This window comes from Haliotis asinina, chromosome 12 (genome assembly GCF_037392515.1).
Source record: "Haliotis asinina isolate JCU_RB_2024 chromosome 12, JCU_Hal_asi_v2, whole genome shotgun sequence".
Taxonomy (NCBI): Eukaryota; Metazoa; Mollusca; class Gastropoda; order Lepetellida; family Haliotidae; genus Haliotis; species Haliotis asinina.
In genome coordinates, this window is record NC_090291.1 from 39,468,355 (window position 1) to 39,489,441 (window position 21,087).

The window sequence follows — 21,087 nt, forward strand, 5'->3', positions numbered from 1 at the left end:
AAATAATGCCATTTTCGTCATTCCTGTAAAGGCTTTGTTCTTACACCGACACGATGTCGGAGAACCAGACACCCCTTCGATGAAAATAAACTGTTCCTCTAATCTTCCCACACTAGAGTCACATGACCAAAAGCTACAGCATTCATCGTCCTTTCGCTCGGTTAAGAAATTCCTAGGGCAAGTATTCATTCAGGGTGTAAACATTCATGGGAAAGGACGATGTAGAGTGTAATGAGTTCGAGCGGAACACGGCAGCATTTTTTTTACTCAAGAGTACGAATTGAATTTGAAAACCGCAGTGTCACTAAAGGAAAGAGTTCTGTTTTAAACTGGATTCGCTGACGATCTCCATAAATCCCATTGTAATTTGCTAGGTCAATGCATTTTTTCTTTTGTTTTAAAAATATTCTTTTTTTATTTTATTTAATCTTGTATCACCACCGACGGTACTGCAAGATCATATGTTTTAGCACTTACCAAACCAAAAGAAGCGTGATATCAATGGCGGTTACAAGTTACAATTATTTCTCAAAGAACCAAGTAATGATTTCAGAGATGTTTAATCGTGACGCATATCTCGCAATCAAGATTCCTTGTATCCAAACATGATAGGGGGGGGGTAGCCTAATGGTTAAAAGCGTCCGCTCGTCATGCCTGAAACCCGGGTTCGATTCCCCACAGGAGTACAGTGTGTGAAGGCCATTTCCTTTTGTCCACCGCTGTGCTATTTGTGGAAAATTGCTAAAAGTGGTGTAAAACCATACTCACTCACTCACTAAACAGGAGAGGCATTAGTGAGTGAGTGAGTGAGTGAGTTTAGTTTTACGTCGCACTTAGCAATATTCCAGCTATATGGCGGTGGTCTGTAAATAATCGAGTCTGGACCAGACAATCCAGTGATCAACAACATGAGCATCGATCTGCGCAATGGGGAACCGATGACATGTGTCAACCAAGTCAGCTAGTCTGACCACCCGATCCCGTTAGTCGCCTCTTACGACAAGCATAGTCACCTTTTATGGCAAGCATGGGTTGCTGAAGGCCTGTTCTACCCCGGGACCTTCACGGGTCAGAGGCGTTAGTAATACTCTAGATGGAATGTGTTCAGATCTAAATCTGTTACAAAAGTGTTGAATTTGATAAACAGTGGTATCACCCAAATGACGATGGTGAACTTGGTTACTCCGAAAACTCGGTTTCCTGGTATTTGCGAAGATCCGGGTTTGAATTGATCTTCAGTAACCTATGCTTGTCGTAAGAGGCGACTATGCTTGTCGTAAGAGGCGACTATGCTTGTCGTCAGAGGCGACTAACGGGATCGGGTGATCAGGCTTTATGACTCGGTTGACAGAGGTCATCGGTTTCCATATGCGCAGGTCGATGCTCATGCTCTTGATCACTGGATTGTCTGGTCTAGACTCGATTCGGAGACGTGGATGTGAAATCTACGAAAAACACCCCGTACCTTTAATTCGTTGATCCAAATGTTTCCTAGTCAACGCATATATTCCTGATCACGTTCCGGTCTGGAATAACGAGGTTTGGCGGTATCGAAATATCTCTCCTTCAGTATATCGACTGCGTGATAGTGTGGATGTAACGATGCAAGACTGCGTTCAGCTGACATCAGCTGATGGCCTGTAGAGCGTCAATCGATACATATATTAGTTTTTGTCAGCCGCGTCCGTCTCCAAACACTGCACTGTACAGCAATGTTGGAGAGCTGGACGCCATGGTGACGACAGTGAAATGAACAGGCCGGTGGTCATCGTGCCATAGACATAACATACTTGACATTATATTCGCCATATTCATAAATGATGTCCATGGTGATCTTGTCTCAGGTTGTCTCACTGTCCCTGAACCGCATTATTTTCACCCCCGTCCAGCCCATTCTGCGATGCTGAATCCCTAAATGAAGCAAGTCTAGCGTTTCTCAGATTCTACAATCACCATCACAGTGGGGCTCCTTCTAAAATTTAAAAGGATTTTTTGGTTTGTATAAATCTGATATACATGCAGAAACTACGAGCTAGTCTAGTATTAAGTGGTGACTTTGGTTTTTCATTGTTTTTGAGTGAGGGAGTATGGTTTTACTCCACTTTTATCAATATTCCAACAATATCACAGCGGGGAATACAAGAGATGGGATTCACACACTGTACCCATGATGAGAATCGAACCCGGATCCTCAGCGTGACAAGTAAATGCTTCACTTCTACTCTACCACCTCGCCGCTTTGAAAGGTATTACATTTAGAGGTGTCAACTTCCAGAGGAAAAGAGAAAACAGTTCCCAATCGAAGCCATAACAAACACAGTACTTTTATTTCTAGAATATTGTTAAAGCCACACCGCTACATATATCTGAACAAACGAAACCAAGTCAGTAACTGATAGCAACATTACTCAGTGTCCAGGTGGGTCTGTTATGTTTAATTAAGTTGTTGAGGCTGGTTCATGCATATTACTTCAATGGAATTGCTCTGTACAAAACACACCTAAGACGTGACAAGAAATACTTCCATAGAATATCTACATAGAAACAGAAGTTTTTCGAAAGTTTTCTTTAACTTTCATTTAATGAATTAAAGAAGATGCCGTTTTCATAAAAATATCTAAATATGTCACAACAAAAAAGAAACTTGCGTCATGACGGATGTAGGAGGACTCACTAGACAAGTGTGTACCGCGTAACCGCAGATTTCACGTACAATTTGATCCCAAACCGCGTGATGGCAAATGGGATAGGCTTTGAGCACCTGCTTGTACTTTACCCCCAACTACACAATGCGCATAGTCACGCATTACCGTTTTTAATGGGGGAAGTGTTTATTACTAGGAAATCGTACATACATGATTTCGATGTTATGGTTTCCTAATCTACTCTGACGGAAATATGTTGCCATAGAAACAGTAACGCTTGGAGTATTTGAGCATTTCAGACGATGGATGGCAAGCCGTTAAATTTTCGCATGATTTTGTGGAGTTTCTTTTTCTTGCAAAGTCCCGCATTAAAATGAATATCAACTTATGAACACACGGGGTCATGGCTCTTGGTGGGGTGGTATCCGGTTGGGTGGAATGGGTGGCACTTTTGTATAGACCTATTGCGAAAACGGGCATACCTGACCTTCCCAATCGTTCAGGACACAGCCATACAGACCCTGCAACGAATATACTAACCGGCAAAAGAAACGATACCAAGTCGAAAACGACAAACCACGACTGTGAAAAAGGACAGTGAATTTTAATAACAGGTATATGGGCAACATGCACTCAGTCATGTCATCGGGGTAGTAACCTCTGCAGGCCTAGAATATGTGGCAAGTCTAGATTACCACAGGTTCAGTAACACAAACATAAAACATTTCTGAAAATGAGATCTGTGGACCCCTTTTCATCATATCTTATGATTATAATTTAGGAACCGTTTTTCCCCTGTAGAATATGTATATTTCAGGGAGACCCATAAAAGGCGACTATGCTTGTTGTAAGAGACGACGAACACATGTCATCTGTTCAATTTCGTAGATCGATGCTTATGTTGTTGATCACTGGATTGTCTGGTCCAGACTCGGTTATTTACAGACCGCCGCCACATAGCTGGAATATTCGGCGTAAAACTAAACTCACTCACTCACTCATTTCAGAGATTACATACTAACATAGACACTCATCTGAGGACGCAACATCTCATAATGAACTTGGTGCCAACGTGAACCTGAATACAGGCAAAGCAATCAAAGCCCAAGTCGTTATGACATTCATGATTTACAGATATATTTTTCAGTTTCATTGGAACGATGCGATGTCACGAGCAACTTGGCTCGTCTTCCACACACTTTGTATCAACATGACGGTTGACTCTTGCAAGAAGTCGTAACCATGGAAACGATGCCATATTTAGTTGAATATGACTCAGGATTGTTAATTGTTGTGAACAACACGCCATTTGTTGTTAGCCACGTGAAATTATCAATTACAGGAGGGAACGTAGCAAACATATCCCGATCTGTAATCTGGCTTTCTGTCGCCCAGCTGGAGAAATATATACCATCCATAAAAAGCAGGGGATGTTCTATTTAGCGAGCATACCACTAGCCAGTGCGTATGAGAAAATTTATTATATATCAGTACGAAAGAAACATTTCCTAAGGAATTGAATAAATTGTCATATTTCCCTTGATATTTCATCATCTGTTTTCTCCTTGGCTTCATCATTTGCATGTTATCAATCTTGAAAATCCAATATGCCCTACTTCTCTAATGGTATCTTTAATTTTGATTGTAACAAATAAGTCCATTTTATTTGAAAAGGAGCCCCGGGGTGACCAGAAATCCGGAATCTTGTGAAATCTAGTCTTGCTTCATTTAGGGTTTTAGCATTGCAGGGAGGAGTAGGCAGTAGTGAAAACAATGTGGTTCAGGAACTGGAGGGAAGACAAGTATCACGGTAGTCGAACATATATTTCGGTTCATTTTGACACCAGTCAATACATCTAGTGAGTTTACGAAAATGGTCCCTTGGTGCTCGGGACAGAATGAAACATAGTATGACACACATATAGGCGTTTGAAGTATGTGACCTAGTGCAAACATGAGTCAACATCAAGAAGTCACGTGGTCGACAATGGTCTTGAGAAGCATAGATTAATTTGTGGATCTAAATATAAACCTCAATTTTAAGTAGATCATGGACTCTGGAGGTCACGTGCACTGCTAGGAAATTGCTGATCCAGCGAAAGTGCAAAGGTTGAGCCTTCTTTTGCGGGTGATGGGTTGGATGTGTGTGTGCGTGCGTGCGTGTGTCGTGCGGGGGAGAATTAATGTATGTGTGTATGTGTTTGTAAAGGTCATTGTTAGTTGCGGTTTTTGTAAATGGGTCATAGATGGGGTGGGGACAGGGTGGAGAGAGAGGTCGGACATGTTGTTGCCATGTTGTTGTTAAACCATGAGGAGTACCCAAAGTCTTCATCATACTAAACTTTCTATCGAATACACTCTAGAAACATATTCAACCTGCTTTCTACCACTATCTGCTCCAGATAATGAAATGCTGTGATATTGTTAAAAAGGCATCGTTGTCAAACAGTATGAGGGAGAGACGTCACTGCCAGTATAAAGCAAGATATGGGTTTAAGCACCGCACGCACGCACGCACACACACGTCGATGTAAAAGTTAGAGTTTGTACATTTTGTCGTTATACTGATTTTGAAGAAGAAACTTATTTTACGCTTGATTGCCCTATACCATTTAGAATACACTCAATGCCTTTTCACGATATGGCTGAAAATTGCCCATGTAGCGTTCAATATTCACACAGAGATCTTAATTAACTATTCCCAATATGTTGAATATTTATTTTCTACATTCTCATTAGTGTAATAGCACATTTTCCAGTACAGCTACATCACCACCAACGCCACGCTGTATGTTATTGCTTGTTATGAAACGTACTTGGACTATGGACTTTATACAAAATAGATGTATTATCCATAATTAGATGTATCCTAGCAACAGCGCAGGGATGTTCAGCTGACCTTGTTAGACACTGCTTCGCGTCTGATCGCAGTTTCTTATAAAAGACGTCACGTGATATCCTGTCCATTGTTAATATTAGCTGTCTGCTCTTGACATCAATGCGCTTTCCGTTCTACCTTGCCATCTGTTCAACGTATTTATGTGATAACTATTTGCACCCAGGGCCCGGTCTACAAAGCGAACTTAGCACCATGGTCTATTTAACGCCTATAATACAGACCTACTCTGTCCTGAGGTCGCTTTATGACTCTAGGCCCATTGTCCCATTGTCCACAAAACGGTCGTAGTAATAAGATGATCGGAAGTTCCATACTTCATCATAGACTTACGACAGTCGGTTTGTTGAACGGGACCACGACAAAGAGATCGTAGTGCTAAGATGATCGTAACTCCAATACTACAGCTTAGACTTACGACAGTCGGTTTGTTGAACGGGACCACGACAAAGAGATCGTAGTGCTAAGATGATCGTAACTCCCATACTTTAACATAGACTTACGACTGTCGTGCGCTACGATGACATTGAGGAAAGGGCCCCAGAACGCCAGGATTTCCCTCTTTAATGTCTAATGCCTGGATGCCTTATTCTATTTTTGGTTTTAAGTGTGACATTAGAAAGGTATTAGATCAAGGGATTTGCTCTTCAAAGTCTAGTGTTTTGATGCCATATATGTTTTAGCTGCAAATTGGATTCACTTCTTCCTTTGTAACGTGACAGTTTGACAATGGAGTAGCAGGAACAGAACATCCATCTTGATTGCGATGAAAGAAATTGTTTGAAGAAGTCAACTTCTGACAGCGATTTGTCGTCCTTGACCTTGGGATGTAACGAATGAGGACAAATTGGTAGTCTGATATAACGACTATAGGCAGATATTACGAAAAGAAAAACGTGCACAGATCTATGTGCGAAATAGTTTCCAAATTTTGCTGAAACTTACTAGTTCACAAAATAATTCACTAGCCCAAGATTTGAATGTAGAAACTCAGAAATAGACTACACAAAGTAAAATCCCATAATTATGAGACCGCTTTGCGTCATTTAAAAGTGTATTGTACCTTAACAAGTCGGAGAGAGTGGTATATTCAAATAATGTCCTCAAGATATTTCACTAGCCGGTTGGGCCAGTGACTGTGGAGATTTAGTGGCCCGAGTGGATTGTTACTTGCCACTGGCCCGACTGGATTTTTACTTGCCACTGGCTAGAGGATATTTCGCACACTCGGAGAGATACAGTGAATACAGGGTATGTTACGAACAGGACAGCACGAAAAGTCGGATATAGCGAATGTCGTAGGAACAAGCGAATACAGGAACAGCTCGAATAACGGATACGCAGAGCATAGGAGGATATGATAAAGGGCAACACAGATAGCAGGGTATAGGACATAAGAAGAATATAAAGAACAGCGGGTTAACATGAATAGAGGGATAATGCAAATATATCCAGCTGATACTCGTCAAACTATTGATTACACAACACTCTCTTTTCCTGTTGACTGGGTTGTGTCCTATTGCGCAACGTAGTCCATAACCAGTCAAGAATTTTGATACCTACCCATTTAATGTAATATATAACTATTAATCAGTATTGTTTGATACATCTAATAACTTGTATATTGCAACACTACCCTCCTTCTAATTTCTTGTAAACACGTCGTGCATCATGTTCTGTCGTACAGCGTGCTCTTACAAACGGACCTCGTGGAAATCTCAAGACGAAGCTCGGCCGGTAGAAATGTCTTTTGCAACCTTGATATTATTAGAGTGACATTGTACGTTACAAAAATAAATTCAATAAGCGCAGTGATAGGTGTAATCTGGGAGCCAGATGAATTGTGAATCATTGTGCGACTTCTTCCAACAGGGGCAGTCTGTGACGTCTTAGTGAACGACAAACCTCAATATAAAATATACGAAATACGATGATTTTAAACTTAAAAATTCAATTCAATTTGTAAAGACCAATTTCTTATGAAACAAGGACTTGGAATTCAGTGTAACCATGGTTGTTTGTAGTGTCTCTTTTCACTTTTACACGAGAAAATTCGGATCGGTCATTGTCTGAATTGGTTAATGAGACTGATGTTCCGGTTTGAAGGACAACACTAATTGTCGTTTAAACGGAACATGGGGTGATGTATCGAATTCGAGTATAAGATGAACAGCGGGATACAGCGAAACCAGTAGGATGTGACATATAGAGGCACAACAGGATTAATTGAATATATTGAATACAGTAGGGTTTAAAGGAAGAGGACAACATGAATTGTTGGGTACATGGTATACAGTACGATTTACTGAAGAGGACAACGTGAATTTCTGGAGACATTCATCTGCCGAACTCTAACAATATTGAATGAAGCAGGGTTTATATATTGAATAGGCAACATGAATAGTTAGTAGAATGAATGAATATACTGTAGAATATTACGAATGGAAATACATCAGGAAAGTTACATACAGCAGGTAATAAGGTTTACATTGGGTTCCACGTTCTAAATCTGCAGTGATAATAGGCGCCTAATTTCCTGAAAATCATAATGATGATTCATGTTTATTCGTAAACGTTTTTTTTGAGGGAGTGAATGTTCTTTGTCGTTTCAGTCGGCTTATAAAAACTATATCACGACTCCCAGTCAATATTCGAGGTTACAACACACAAAACACAACGATCCAAACAATCTGATCACCATGACACCCAATCAACAAATGGCACTGATCCCAACCACCTAATCCTTTCCAGTCGCATTTTACGATAAAAAACTGGGATGAATGAGTGAGAATGCTTTTACGCTGCTTTCAGCAATACGTCAGCAATATCACGGCTGCAGACACCAGAACTGGGCGTGACACATTGTACCCATGTGGGAAAAGAATCTGGGATGAGCGAATGCCTTCATCACTAGGCTGCAGATGGGCCCCGATACACATAAAATATCAAAGACATCACTTGTTACTCCCTGGAATCTCAACTGATATCTGATACAGACATGGTTATAAAGAACTGACGGATATAACCACCTGTATCGTCCCGACCATAGTCGTTACATGGTTGAAACAATGCCGATGTCGCGTTAATTTTTAACTCACTCATTCGTCCCGACCACTTTCTTCATACATTAGACAAAAGACCTATTATGAACTGCGTGTATAACGAAGAATACTGAACAGCAAAAGAAACGCAACTTGTCAATTTTTAAATAGAAAACATAAACGTGCGTTTCTTTTGCTGTTAAGTATGTTATCAGCGTTAAATTTGGAATCGGCAAAACCGCAGTTTATCGTAATTAGAAGTAGTAGCAAATGAAACGTCTATCCAAATTTATACCCTACACTTGTATATTCTGAACCGGGATTTCCGGTGGACAGAATGAAACAATCGTCTCTTATACAGCTTCATTTTGGCTGTGGAGGATTGCGTTCCTACGATAGTTGGTGTAGATCAATGAATCGACCTGCTTCTACATCTTACCAACACCAAACCCTGCTTCTGGGGCTGAGTTGGTGAAGTTGGTTTTATGTCGCCGACAGCATTGTTTCTAACAATATCACACGAGGAACAACGGAAATTCGTTTCTAATATTTAATCCTTGTTGAGATGTTATTCCAAAGAAAACATCCCCCCACAAAAAACTCTAAACAATCTTTACTTTTTCCAAACCCCCAAATCTGAGAGGCATGTAATAGAAAACTTATTCACGATCAACCTCTACATCTCCTCATGTTAGATTATCACAATGCAAAATTAGTATGTTTTACTAAGGAATTATTTTATGCGGCCACGTGTCTAGGTTATAAACGCATCTATCCAATATGTATAGCTGTTTGCCAAAGCCGTACGGTTATTACAACACCAGATAACCCAAACAACCCTTAGATGTGTTTACTTGGATGTTAAACTATTTAAACGTGTGCATGCATGGAATATATTCACCAATTACCATTAGTTCATTACCACATTGGTAATCCTTTATAGTACGCCGAGGCCCCCCTCACAACGACCTACATTCCGTTCATGCTCCCCATCCCTCTTCCTCAACCCGATAAGCTCACATGTATACTTATTCTTACATAATATACACCATTGTAACCTACATATAATAACCAACATGTGGGTCAGATGACCGACAGGTAGCTGACCCTTAAGTCGGGTTTGACCGCATTTGAGATATTGAGAACTGACCTGCATACCTTAAAAGGGCATTGGTATACTAACTTTCATGGTTGTCTCATTAGAATATTAGCTTAACCCCTTAATGTTTAATGTGAACGTTCGGATTTGATTTTATCCCAGAACAGTACAATCCTTACTGTTATATAAACCCTGAAAAAATAGGCAAGAAAACCCATGCAAGTCTACCATATGTGGCAAGTCTAGATTTCTACACCTTCAGGAGATTAGGTCTCAGGGCATATTTTCATTATAATATTTTTTATCATGAACTGTTTGTTTTCTGTAACATATGTCCATTTCAGAGACTAGTTGTTGTCCACAAAATCCTCAACGTCTTTGATATCAGGCTCACGGCCAAAGTGACGGCGACAATGATAACTGTAATTATTCACTCATCCACTTTGCCCCAAAAGGACATTGTTTTCAGAATAACTGAGGGATGTTTTTGAATAAAAATGAAATTATCGACATGTTATTGGAACCCTACGGTATTGACATGTCTGATAATTTTTATCTCTCATCTATAGCTTGTACGTGCTGACCCGCCATACGAGACAATATCAGTTGACAAGAACAAAATAATCAATTTGTTAAAGCCTCGTTATGTTTATTTAACACTTTACACATGATTTGTCTTAGACTGTCGCTTCGTCCCAGGAATAGTTTTAGTATTTATCTATCTAAAATCAAATCAAAATGAATCCAAGCATAGGCCTTTGTTTGAGACTGGAAGTAAGGCAATCTGGATTTGCCAAATCGTTCTGTGCTTGCGTAGGAGTCAGGTGTATCCTGCAACGTCCTGCAATGTGCGGGACACAGCAACGTCCGGAACACTATGTGTCACCATGACTACCACGTTAAATAATGTGTCACTATGACAACCACGTTGGGTAATGTGTCACTATGAATGCTACGTTGAATAACGTGTCACTGTGATTACCATCTTAAATAATGTGTGACCATGACTACCATATTGAATAATGTGTCACTATGACTACCATGTTGAATAATGTGTCACTATGACTACCATGTTGAATAATGTGTCACTATGACTACCATGTTGAATGCCGTGTCAGTATGAGTATGACGTTGAATGCTGTTTTAAAATGACTACCAAGTGTCACGCTGTGTCACGTTATCACTGTCACGTTCAATACGGAGTCACTATGACTACATTTTTCAGACACCGAGTCGGTGGACAACCTGTTTAAATGTTGTGTTAACTATATGAGTTTAAACCACTACTGAACCCCATCACCCACCAACTATACAGCTATACGCCAACCCCACCACGACATCCTTCAGACAGTAGAACCAGGTCGTGTACATTGAGCCAGGGGAATGTGAAGACCAGCGTTCGTGAGCATGGTCCTGCATTCTTCGTTTTCCGCGCTTATTTTCCGTCATCGAATACCGCCGTGAGTAACCTCTTCGGTGCGCTGACATTCATCACTCAACACAGAGGTTTTAAAAGATAACTTAAATGACCTACACTAAATAAATGACTAATGGTGTGTGCAAAGGTTCGTGAAAACACTGCACATTATGCAATTCCGTTGTTACAATAAATATTATAGTCAGCTCCATATATGTTTTAATTTCCAAACAGGCTTCACCAGCAGTAGCACTTTAGGGAATCGAACCCGAGCTTTAACCGTGACAACGAACACTTAGATCACTTGACTAAGACTCGTCCCCATAACATCCGCTATGGATACTTAAAGTCTGATGAACAGCCTTGTCTCTGAACAACGTATGTCATGTGACAGAATAATTAATTCATACAATACCTGTGATTATCCCTCTGAGAAGTGGCCTTCAGTTAACCATGCTTGTCGTAAGGTGCGACTAATGGGATCGGGCTTAGTTGCTCATGCTATCGATCACTGGATTGCGAGATCAAGTCACGATTATTTACAGACCGCCGACATATAGCTGGAATATTGCTGAATGCAGCGTTCAACAGTCACACAGATGGCAAAATCCAAGTAGTTTCAGTTTTGTAGTAACCATGTAAATCCAATAGCCTAGTATACTACCATCATATTTAGCCACTTACTTCAGTCAACAGTTCTCAGCTAGATTTCGAAATATGTTCCATTATGTTTAAAGGTGGTGTTTACACACAAACCGATGTATTGTGACACAAATTCGTAACGTAAATGATAAAAATCAGTGAAAATTGGCAATTCATAACAAAACCTTTCGCCAAAACGCAGCTGTTCACATGCACGATATTTATACATGCCTCCTAGCCATTTAATGCATGAGATCTTTGTGCACTTGTTTAAGTGGCTTCTGGCGCCGAAGTATAATTATATAGGATAAACGTGATAAAAACAGAAACTAGGACAACACATTCCGACAACGTCTTGAGACAAAGTGAAATCTGAAGTGTCAGAGATAATTTTCTTTTTCCCACCTCTCCCTTTAAGTTCTAAGAGCCATTGTATAGTAATATCGCCTGGCAAGACATTAAGTGGGGGATAATGTCCGAATAACTCACTTCCTTAAAATAATGGTGCCAAGGAATGGAGAGTTACGAGGATAGTTAAATTACATTCAAATTCATATTTCTGTTATTTAAATTAAATGTCAAAATGACAAAATTATGTATTTAATTTGAAACTGGTACGAATCGTTCCTTTCCTAAAAAGCGAGCAGACAATGGAATGACCTCACAAATGTAATTTAAGCCTGTATCATGTCAGTTTGCTAACTGGACCATATGCGACTTTTACTCTGCACTAACTAATTTGCACATAAGGAGAATGCAACTAATACTTTATACAAAGTATAAAGAAAGTCCTTTGTGTCGAATATTAGTTACTCCCTGGGCCACGTTTCACTAACGACCGTAATGTTACGAATGTCGTAACGCCTATACTTTATCATAGACTTACGATAATCGTACCTATACGATCGCTGAGTTAATGGGACGTCGTTCTACAATGCGATCTCAGCACTGAGATGAACTCCTACGTCCCACTCTATAAGACAGACTGACGATAGTTGTACCCATACGATCGCCTTCTTACGTGTGTGGGACTGGAGCCCTTCAACAAACAACAGCGCTGTCTCCTAACGCTGAGATGACCGTAGGCCAAATTGTTTAATGGTGGCTTACGGTCGTTGTACCTGTACGATTGCTTGGTTACATGGGACCATGGCCCCTTTCCTCAAAGCGACCGTAGCGCTACGATGGTCGTAACTCCCATACTTTAACACAGACTTAGTCGCAGCTCTACGGTCTCTGTGAAGAACGGGACCCAGAGCCCCTTTCATCAAAGTAATCTTAGCGCTGAGATGATCGTAAGTCCAATACTCTATGACAGACTTACGATAGTCGTACCCGAATGACGTTGATACAGGGGATCAACAAAACTATCTTAACACTAAGATGATCGTAAGTCCCATATTCTAAGACAGACTTACGATTGTCGTACCCGAATGACGTTGATACAGGGGACCAACAAAGCGATCTTATCACTAAGATGATAGACTCCATATTATAAGATGACTTACGATAGATGTAGCATTACTACCACTCCATGAAACGAGGTCAAGGTCATCTTAGTGCCAAAGTACCTAAATACCACCGACCTACTGATACACACAGGATAAGCAACAAGAAACCTCCTTAACTAACAGCTCGTGACTACAACACAAAGGAGCAGAAGATCAGATATTTGATCAGAAGAACTAGCTCAATAAACGCGTTATTCACTAACCTAACCACCCCTAGAAACCCAATATGGCGGGTTTTATGCTTAGTCAAACTAAACATATATCTTGTTGCAACTGGTTTTAACTAGATTTATTGTACATGTGATGTTTTCGTGATGGCGAGTGCAGCCGGGTTGGAATGTGTTGTCATTAGTCAATGTATTTATTTGATCCATACAAAAATATTATCAAAATGGCTGCTATTGTTATGTTTTATGCGTGACTCACTCACGTGACTGGGGCACAGTGTTGTGATACGCCTTGTTATGCTATATTTGGCGATGATGTTTGCGCCGCGGTTAAAGCATGAGGGAAGGTTAGAATAGTGAGTGAGCTTAGCTTTACGCCGCACTGGGCAAAATTCCAATTATATGACGGCGCTCTGTAAATAATCGTAACTGGACCAGACAATCCAGTGACCAACATCATGAGCATCGACCTACGCAAGCATGGATTGCTGAGGATAAATTCTAACCCGGATCTTTACGGATCCGGTTGAGATATATGTCAATATGCACAAGCTTGTCTGGTTCACATCACAAGGAAGCTAATCCTACATGTGCGGATATGTGCCAACCTGTTTCAATATCCTTGAATATATTACTTTTGCATCATTGTGTCCAAGCCCTTAAAACAATGAGGTCGGTGGGTATCCTAGTGGTTAAAGCGTTCCTTCGTCACGACGAAGACCCAGGTTCGATTCCCAACATGGGTACAAGGTGTGAAGCCCAATTCTGGATATTGATGGTGTATTACTAAGAGGGGCGTAAAACTAAACTAAAATCAATCAGTCAATCTAACCGGTAATTGTGTACGTGAATGCATGTGTGACACCTGGCCTGTTGCAGACAAACCACCGCATTGGAGTAGACAACTGCTTTCAGAAAACTAGATCCACCTTTCTCGAATTTGACAGACCCTCGCAACAACTGCAATGAAGTCGTTTTGAAAGACGGTGTGGACAGACACAACTGTATTTACATTGTTAGCGTTTTCATTAAAAACGTGAAAAAGTGGTTGTTCCACGACACACGTCATCCCAACAACCATCATCCTGTCCAGGCGTGCAGATTTTGTCCTTTTGTGCCCATTACCTTCAGCTGTAACTAAACATCGGAATTAGTCGTAACAGAACTGAAACTAACCAAATTTGGTGAAAAGGAAATCTAGTGTTATGATATTTAAATTAATGAATACATTATATAGATTTCCTTTTTTTTGCATTCTAATCAAGAATTGCAAGAGCGAGTTGACGGTTGGTGGATTTGTGTGCGTCTATGGCTGATGGAGTTGTCTACCCTGGATATGCAACGAAACTACTGTGTCCCTATCGATCACAATGAAACGTGTGCCTCTGTGTACATTAAAACCAGAGGCACGTGGGTGAGTGAGTTTAGACATACATCGCACTTAGCAATGTTCCAGCAATATGGCAGAGGTCTGTAAATAATCGAGTCTGGACCACACAATCTAGTGATCATGAGTGTCGATCTATGCAATTGCAATACATGTGTCAACAAAGCCAACGAGACTGACCACCTGATCCCGTTCGTCTCTTACGACACGCATGGGTTATTGAAGATCAATGTTAACCCGGATCTATACGAGTCTAGAGGCATAGGAGCTCACTAGCATAGCAATGTGTCTTTACAAGATTCTCACTTTGTAATACAGTAATACTGATATAACCTGATTTTATTCGCTGAATTATCTTAATGCTGAATTCATAAGTGATGATCTTTATTTTCGAACACGCAGTAAAAACAAATAAACAAAACGACAGATCTTCGATGACTTAATGTCAGCCATCAAACAAATCTACGGACGTTTCAAGACGAAGCTAAATGTACTGCTTGACAAGTATTAGATGAGCTAGCGCAGTGAACGCGTTTGTGATAAGCAGGCGGGGCAAGTAATCTGGACGAATGTACTTTGTTGCTACAGGTAGATTGGCGATTAAGTACGTGCAATACATGCTAACGGTGGCGTGAAAATAATACCGCTACTGTTTAACACGCGATTTAGTTCAGCAAAGCACGATCACGACACGATTCGCACGAGGAAACTGAACTTTTCAATATTTAGACGACAACCTGTCTCCCTGTGATTCCTAATGGAATGTTCTGGAGGGCGTTCCCATATTTGCAAATTTGGGTCATTTGTCAGGTGATGGCTCATCCAATACTTGTCAAGCAGTAATAATGTAGGAGATGTTACAATAATTTAAGATTTCTGTCGAAACTGTGTGGATGGGAAGGGGTAATTGAAGCGTTCGTAAAGCTTCTTCGACGGAGGACATTGATAGTCTGTTTATTCACCATTGAATAATATATTCAGTCATCATTAAGTAATCATTTGAATCATCAGGATTATGGCCAACTGGAGGTACAAATATTTCCATGTACCACCTGCTGTCTACCATAATGTTATAAAATGTTACGATGATTCGGATAACGATGTATTACCCATACGGTTAAATGTGACCAGTGTCATATATCATGTGTGCATATCTCACTGTTTCTATTTCGGTACTCCGTGGTGTGTGTGTGTGTGTGTGTGTGTGTGTGTGTGTGTGTGTGTGTGTGTGTGTGTGTGAGAGAGAGAGAGAGAGAGAGAGAGGGAGAGAGAGAGACAGAGAGACAGACACACAGAGAGAGACGGAGACGGAGACGGAGAGGGTGAGCGAGACAGAGATAGAGAGGGACGGAGAGAAAGACGGAGAGAGTGAGAGAGACACAGAGAGAGAGACAGAGACAGGGACAGGGAGAGAGATGGAGAGAGACGGAGAGAGATGGAGAGAGTGAGAGAGACAGAGAGAGAGACGGAGAGAGACACAGAGAGACACAAAGAGATGGATGCAGAGAGAGACGGAGAGGGAGAAAGAGAGAGACAGAGAGACGGGGAGAGAGAGACAGAGAAAGAGAAGGACGCAGAGAGAGGCGGAGAGGGAGACAGAGAAACAGAGAAAGAGATGGAGAGGGAGAAAGAGAGAGACAAAGACGGGAGAGAGAGGGGTGGAGAGAGACAGAGAGAGACAGACAGAGACGGGAGAGAGAGACGGAGAGAGAGACAGAGAGACGGGGGGAGAGAGACAGAGAGCGAGCGAGAGAGTTTAATAACGAAGTAATTGAATGTTTCATTGTCATAGCTTTATTTACAAGATCGCTGTATTATGCTTGTGATTGTGGACAAAGCTTGCACAGAAAACACACAGACATCAGCTGTGGACAACTACGCATGTCACGTGTAACACAGATTGCAAGTGCGCCAAGCAGGTAATTGTTTATACGTAAATGTAAAAGACTCAGGAACGCAGACAACCGTCTCTACTAGGCTCTGAACAAAAGAACCGCCTAGTGTTCACATACTCTATTCAATATTATCCAGCGATCAGGTTCACATATAAAAAGAATTATTCAGTTAACACAACTGGATTGGGGAAATTTGCATACATCGACCTGCCACTTAATTAGCGATGCATACGTGACTTAAAGGGATATGGAAAGGGACATGGAAAGGGACATGTAAAGGGACATGTAAAGGGACGTAAAGGGACATGTAAAGGGACATGGAAAGGGACATGTAAAGGGACATGTAAAGGGACAAGTAAAGGGTATGTAAAGGGACATGTAAAGGGACAAGTAAAGGGTATGTAAAGGGACATGTAAAGGGACATGTAAAGGGACATGTAAAGGGACAAGTAAAGGGTATGTAAAGGGACGGCCAGGTGTTCGAGAAGCAGGAAAGGATGGACAGGACACAGCACAGGTTAATGAATTAGTGAATAAATACCTTTGAACGTGGTTATCGAACACCTGGCTGTCACTTTCTCTGCACCCCTCCCTCATAACAAAAAGTAAACTGTGTCAATAGCCGAATGGTGGTTTGTTACACAACGTTTTTTCAGTTTTAGGACAAAACTTTTGCAAAAGGTCTCACAGTGTCCGTAGAATGTTTTGATTAGGATCAGCGTTTAATTGAGTATCTCATGTTTATTAGGTTCGAGTTCGAGACTGCAATTAATCTGTCCGCTTTGGGGCTAAACGGACAATACTAGCCAGCAAAACCTAGCAGCAACTGACACCACCACAAATAAGCTTTTGCTACTGAAATGCTGATTTGATGCTCCCGATAGAAGACAGACATGTGGTTCTGAGGACCTGTTCCGTTCCAAACTACCATCAGGCCAAGTGTGCAGGCTGTGACTGTGATTGGCTAGCAAGACAGGTCTGCTGCCCCTATGACTATCTGTGGACTACCTGGCCAGGTGTAAATCGTATGATATAACCACATAGATGACTGTTCAGTTAGGGAATGTGTGAGTTTGGGTTTATGCCGCTTTATCCCTGCAGTATCGTGGCTTTCAGGTGTGCACACCTAATGATATCCAGATTGACAGTGCTGTTAAGAAATATATTCTAAGGTGGAATGTACATATTAATGTTAGACAAGGATTGTTTTCAATAGATATACAAGCCTTCCCTCCGGATGATTCACTTTGTTATTCTAAAATGGGTGAGGGATAGGTCAGTCGAAGTAAACTTAGTCTCAGTGTATTTCGTTACACTCCACCACCGAGTAGTGAAAAGTACTGAGGATAAGTTTACAGAGGCTGGGGATAGGTGATACTCATTTATTTCAGCTTTTGCCATAGTCTGTAATTACACATACTTAATCTTCTTCCGTGAAGATTTAGGGTATATGTGGTCTTCAACCACCCATGTGTGCCATAAGAAGCGACTAATGGACCGGGTGGTGGTCAGGCTTGCTGACCTGGTTGACAGATGTCATCGGTTCCCAATTGCGTAGATCGACGCTCGTTCTCCTGATCACCGGACTGTTTGGTTCAGACTCGATTATTTACAGACCACCACCATTTAGCTGGAATATTGATGAGAACGGTGTTAAACTCACTCACTTACGTGTCGCTGTAATGTACACAGTCGCACACGTTTTATTGCGATCGATAGGGATATAGTCGACTCACACCCAGGGCAAACAACTCCGTTAGACTGACGCATGGAAATTCACCAGCCGTAAACTTAGTCTCAGTCTTCGTCAAATTAACACATAACTGGAATACTGCTAAAAGTGACATAAAACCAAACACACTCATAAGCAATATAAGCACCTCATTCTTTTTGTAGCATCAACATTTTGATTTAAAATCAAACGCATTGTTAAGAACTTGGATGCCAAACTGTCTGTATTGTGTTTTCTGTGGATGTAGGGTTTTGCATGTACGCAGGGCTTTATGGAGATGTCGGGTTTTGCGGGTGTGCTGGGCTTTATGGAGATTTAGGGTTTCATGTGTATGTAGGGTTTTGCGGGTTGCAGAGCTTTATGGAGATTTAGGGTTTTGCGGGTGTGCAGGGCTTTATGGAGATGTAGGGTTTCATGTGGATGTAGGGTTTTGCAGGTGTGCAGAGCTTTATGGAGATGTAGGGCTTTGCCTGTATGCAGAGCTTTATGGAGATGTGAGGTTTTGCGTGTATGCAGAGCTTTATGGAGATGTAGGGTTTTGTCTGTATGCAGAGCTTTATGGAGATGTAGGGTTTTGCCTGTATGCAAGGCTTTATGGAGATGTGAGGTTTTGCGTGTATGCAGAGCTTTATGGAGATGTAGGGTTTTGTCTGTATGCAGAGCTTTATGGAGATGTAGGGTTTTGCCTGTATGCAAAGCTTTATGGAGATGTGAGGTTTTGCGTGTATGCAGAGCTTTATGGAGATGTAGGGTTTTGCCTGTATGCAGAGCTTTATGGAGATGTGAGGTTTTGCGTGTATGCAGAGCTTTATGGAGATTTAGGGTTTTGCCTGTATGCAGAGCTTTATGGAGATGTGAGGTTTTGCGTGTATGCAGAGCTTTATGGAGATGTAGGGTTTTGTCTGATTGCAGAGCTTTATGGAGATTTAGGGTTTTGCCTGTATGCAGAGCTTTAAGGAGATGTGAGGTTTTGTCTGTATGCAGAGCTTTATGGAGATTTAGGGTTTTGCCTGTATGCAGAGCTTTATGGAGATGTAGGGTTTTGCCTGTATGCAGAGCTTTATGGAGATTTAGGGTTTTGCCTGTATGCAAAGCTTTAAGGAGATGTAGGGTTTTGCGTGTATGCAGAGCTTTATGGAGATTTAGGGTTTCATGTGGATGTAGGGTTTTGCGGGTTGCAGAGCGTTATGGAGGTGTAGGGTTTTGCCTGTATGCAGAGCTTTATGGAGATTTAGGGTTTTGCCTGTATGCAGAGCTTTATGGAGATGTAGGGTTTTGCCTGTATGCAGAGCTTTATGGAGATGTAGGGTTTTGCCTGTATGCAAAGCTTTAAGGAGATGTGAGGTTTTGCGTGTATGCAGAGCTTTATGGAGATTTAGGGTTTCATGTGGATGTAGAGTTTTGCGGGTTGCAGAGCGTTATGGAGGTGTAGGGTTTTGCCTGTATGCAGATCTTTATGGAGATTTAGGGTTTTGCCTGTATGCAGAGCTTTATGGAGATGTAGGGTTTTGCCTGTATGCAGAGCTTTATGGGGATGTAGGGTTTTGCCTGTATGCAGAGCTTTATGGAGATGTGAGGTTTTGTCCGCATGCAGAGCTTTATGGAGATTTAGGGTTTTGCCTGTATGCAAAGCTTTATGGAGATGTGAGGTTTTGCGTGTATGCAGAGCTTTATGGGGATGTAGGGTTTTGTCTGTATGCAGAGCTTTATGGAGATTTAGGGTTTTGCCTGTATGCAAAGCTTTATGGAGATGTGAGGTTTTGCGTGTATGCAGAGCTTTATGGATATTTAGGGTTTCATGTGGATGTAGGGTTTTGCGGGTTGCAGAGCTTCATGGGGATGTGAGGTTTTGCGTGTATGCAGAGCTTTATGGAGATGTAGGGTTTTGCCTGTATGCAGAGCTTTATGGGGATGTAGGGTTTTGCCTGTATGCAGAGGTTTATGGGGATGTAGGGTTTTGCCTGTATGCAGAGCTTTATGGGGATGTAGGGTTTTGCCTGTATGCAGAGCTTTATGGAGATGTAGGGTTTGGCCTGTATGCAGAGCTTTATGGAGATGTAGGGTTTAGCCTGTATGCAAAGCTTTATGGAGATTTAGGGTTTTGCTTGTATGCAGAGCTTTATGGAGATTTATAGGGTTTTGCCTGTATGCAAAGCTTTATGGAGATGTGTGGGTTTCATGTGGATGTAGGGTTTTTAGTGGAGGCTGTTTTTTAATGGGGATTCGGGATTTGGGGGGGATTCTGGGTTTTAAGGTGATTTAGGGTTTTATGGGCTTTCAGGGTTTTACTGGATGTCTTGCATGAAGCAGAAATTTACATCCAGTAAGCAAGACCCACAAAAATATTTCATGGAACCAAATCTTGACAAGAAATATGATGTTCATGCAATAAAAATTATTGTTAAATCCTGCAACACAGTACACCAGATGATTATTTTACAGGTTTTCCTATGATGATCTTCGAATAGAAGTGAAATGGTATGCTGTAGTACAAGGCCTTCGGTTCTGTCTGATAAAGTTTTGTATATGAGAACTTATATAAGGAAAATATAGTGTCTGCTTTGCAAAGAAAGGCATCGATTTTGACCGAAAATTTGATTTTTTCTAAAAATTATAGAAAAGGTTAATAATAACACCTAATAAAATGACGGTACG

The 21,087-nt window shown here is 41.2% G+C and overlaps 1 protein-coding gene across 1 annotated transcript; it reads left to right on the top strand.

Moving 5' to 3' along the window:
- The first annotated feature begins 16,240 nt into the window (after positions 1-16,240).
- LOC137257499 (putative uncharacterized protein DDB_G0271982) lies at positions 16,241-16,576 on the top strand. The gene has a single exon (XM_067794827.1). It carries the CDS (start codon positions 16,241-16,243, stop codon positions 16,574-16,576), a length of 336 nt encoding a protein of 111 aa, XP_067650928.1.
- The last annotated feature ends 4,511 nt before the right edge of the window (positions 16,577-21,087 follow it).

Excerpts from the sequence above, each read along its gene's own strand:
- LOC137257499 (XM_067794827.1), top strand. The coding sequence starts at position 16,241 with ATGGAGAGAGTGAGAGAGACAGAGAGAGAGACGGAGAGAGACACAGAG.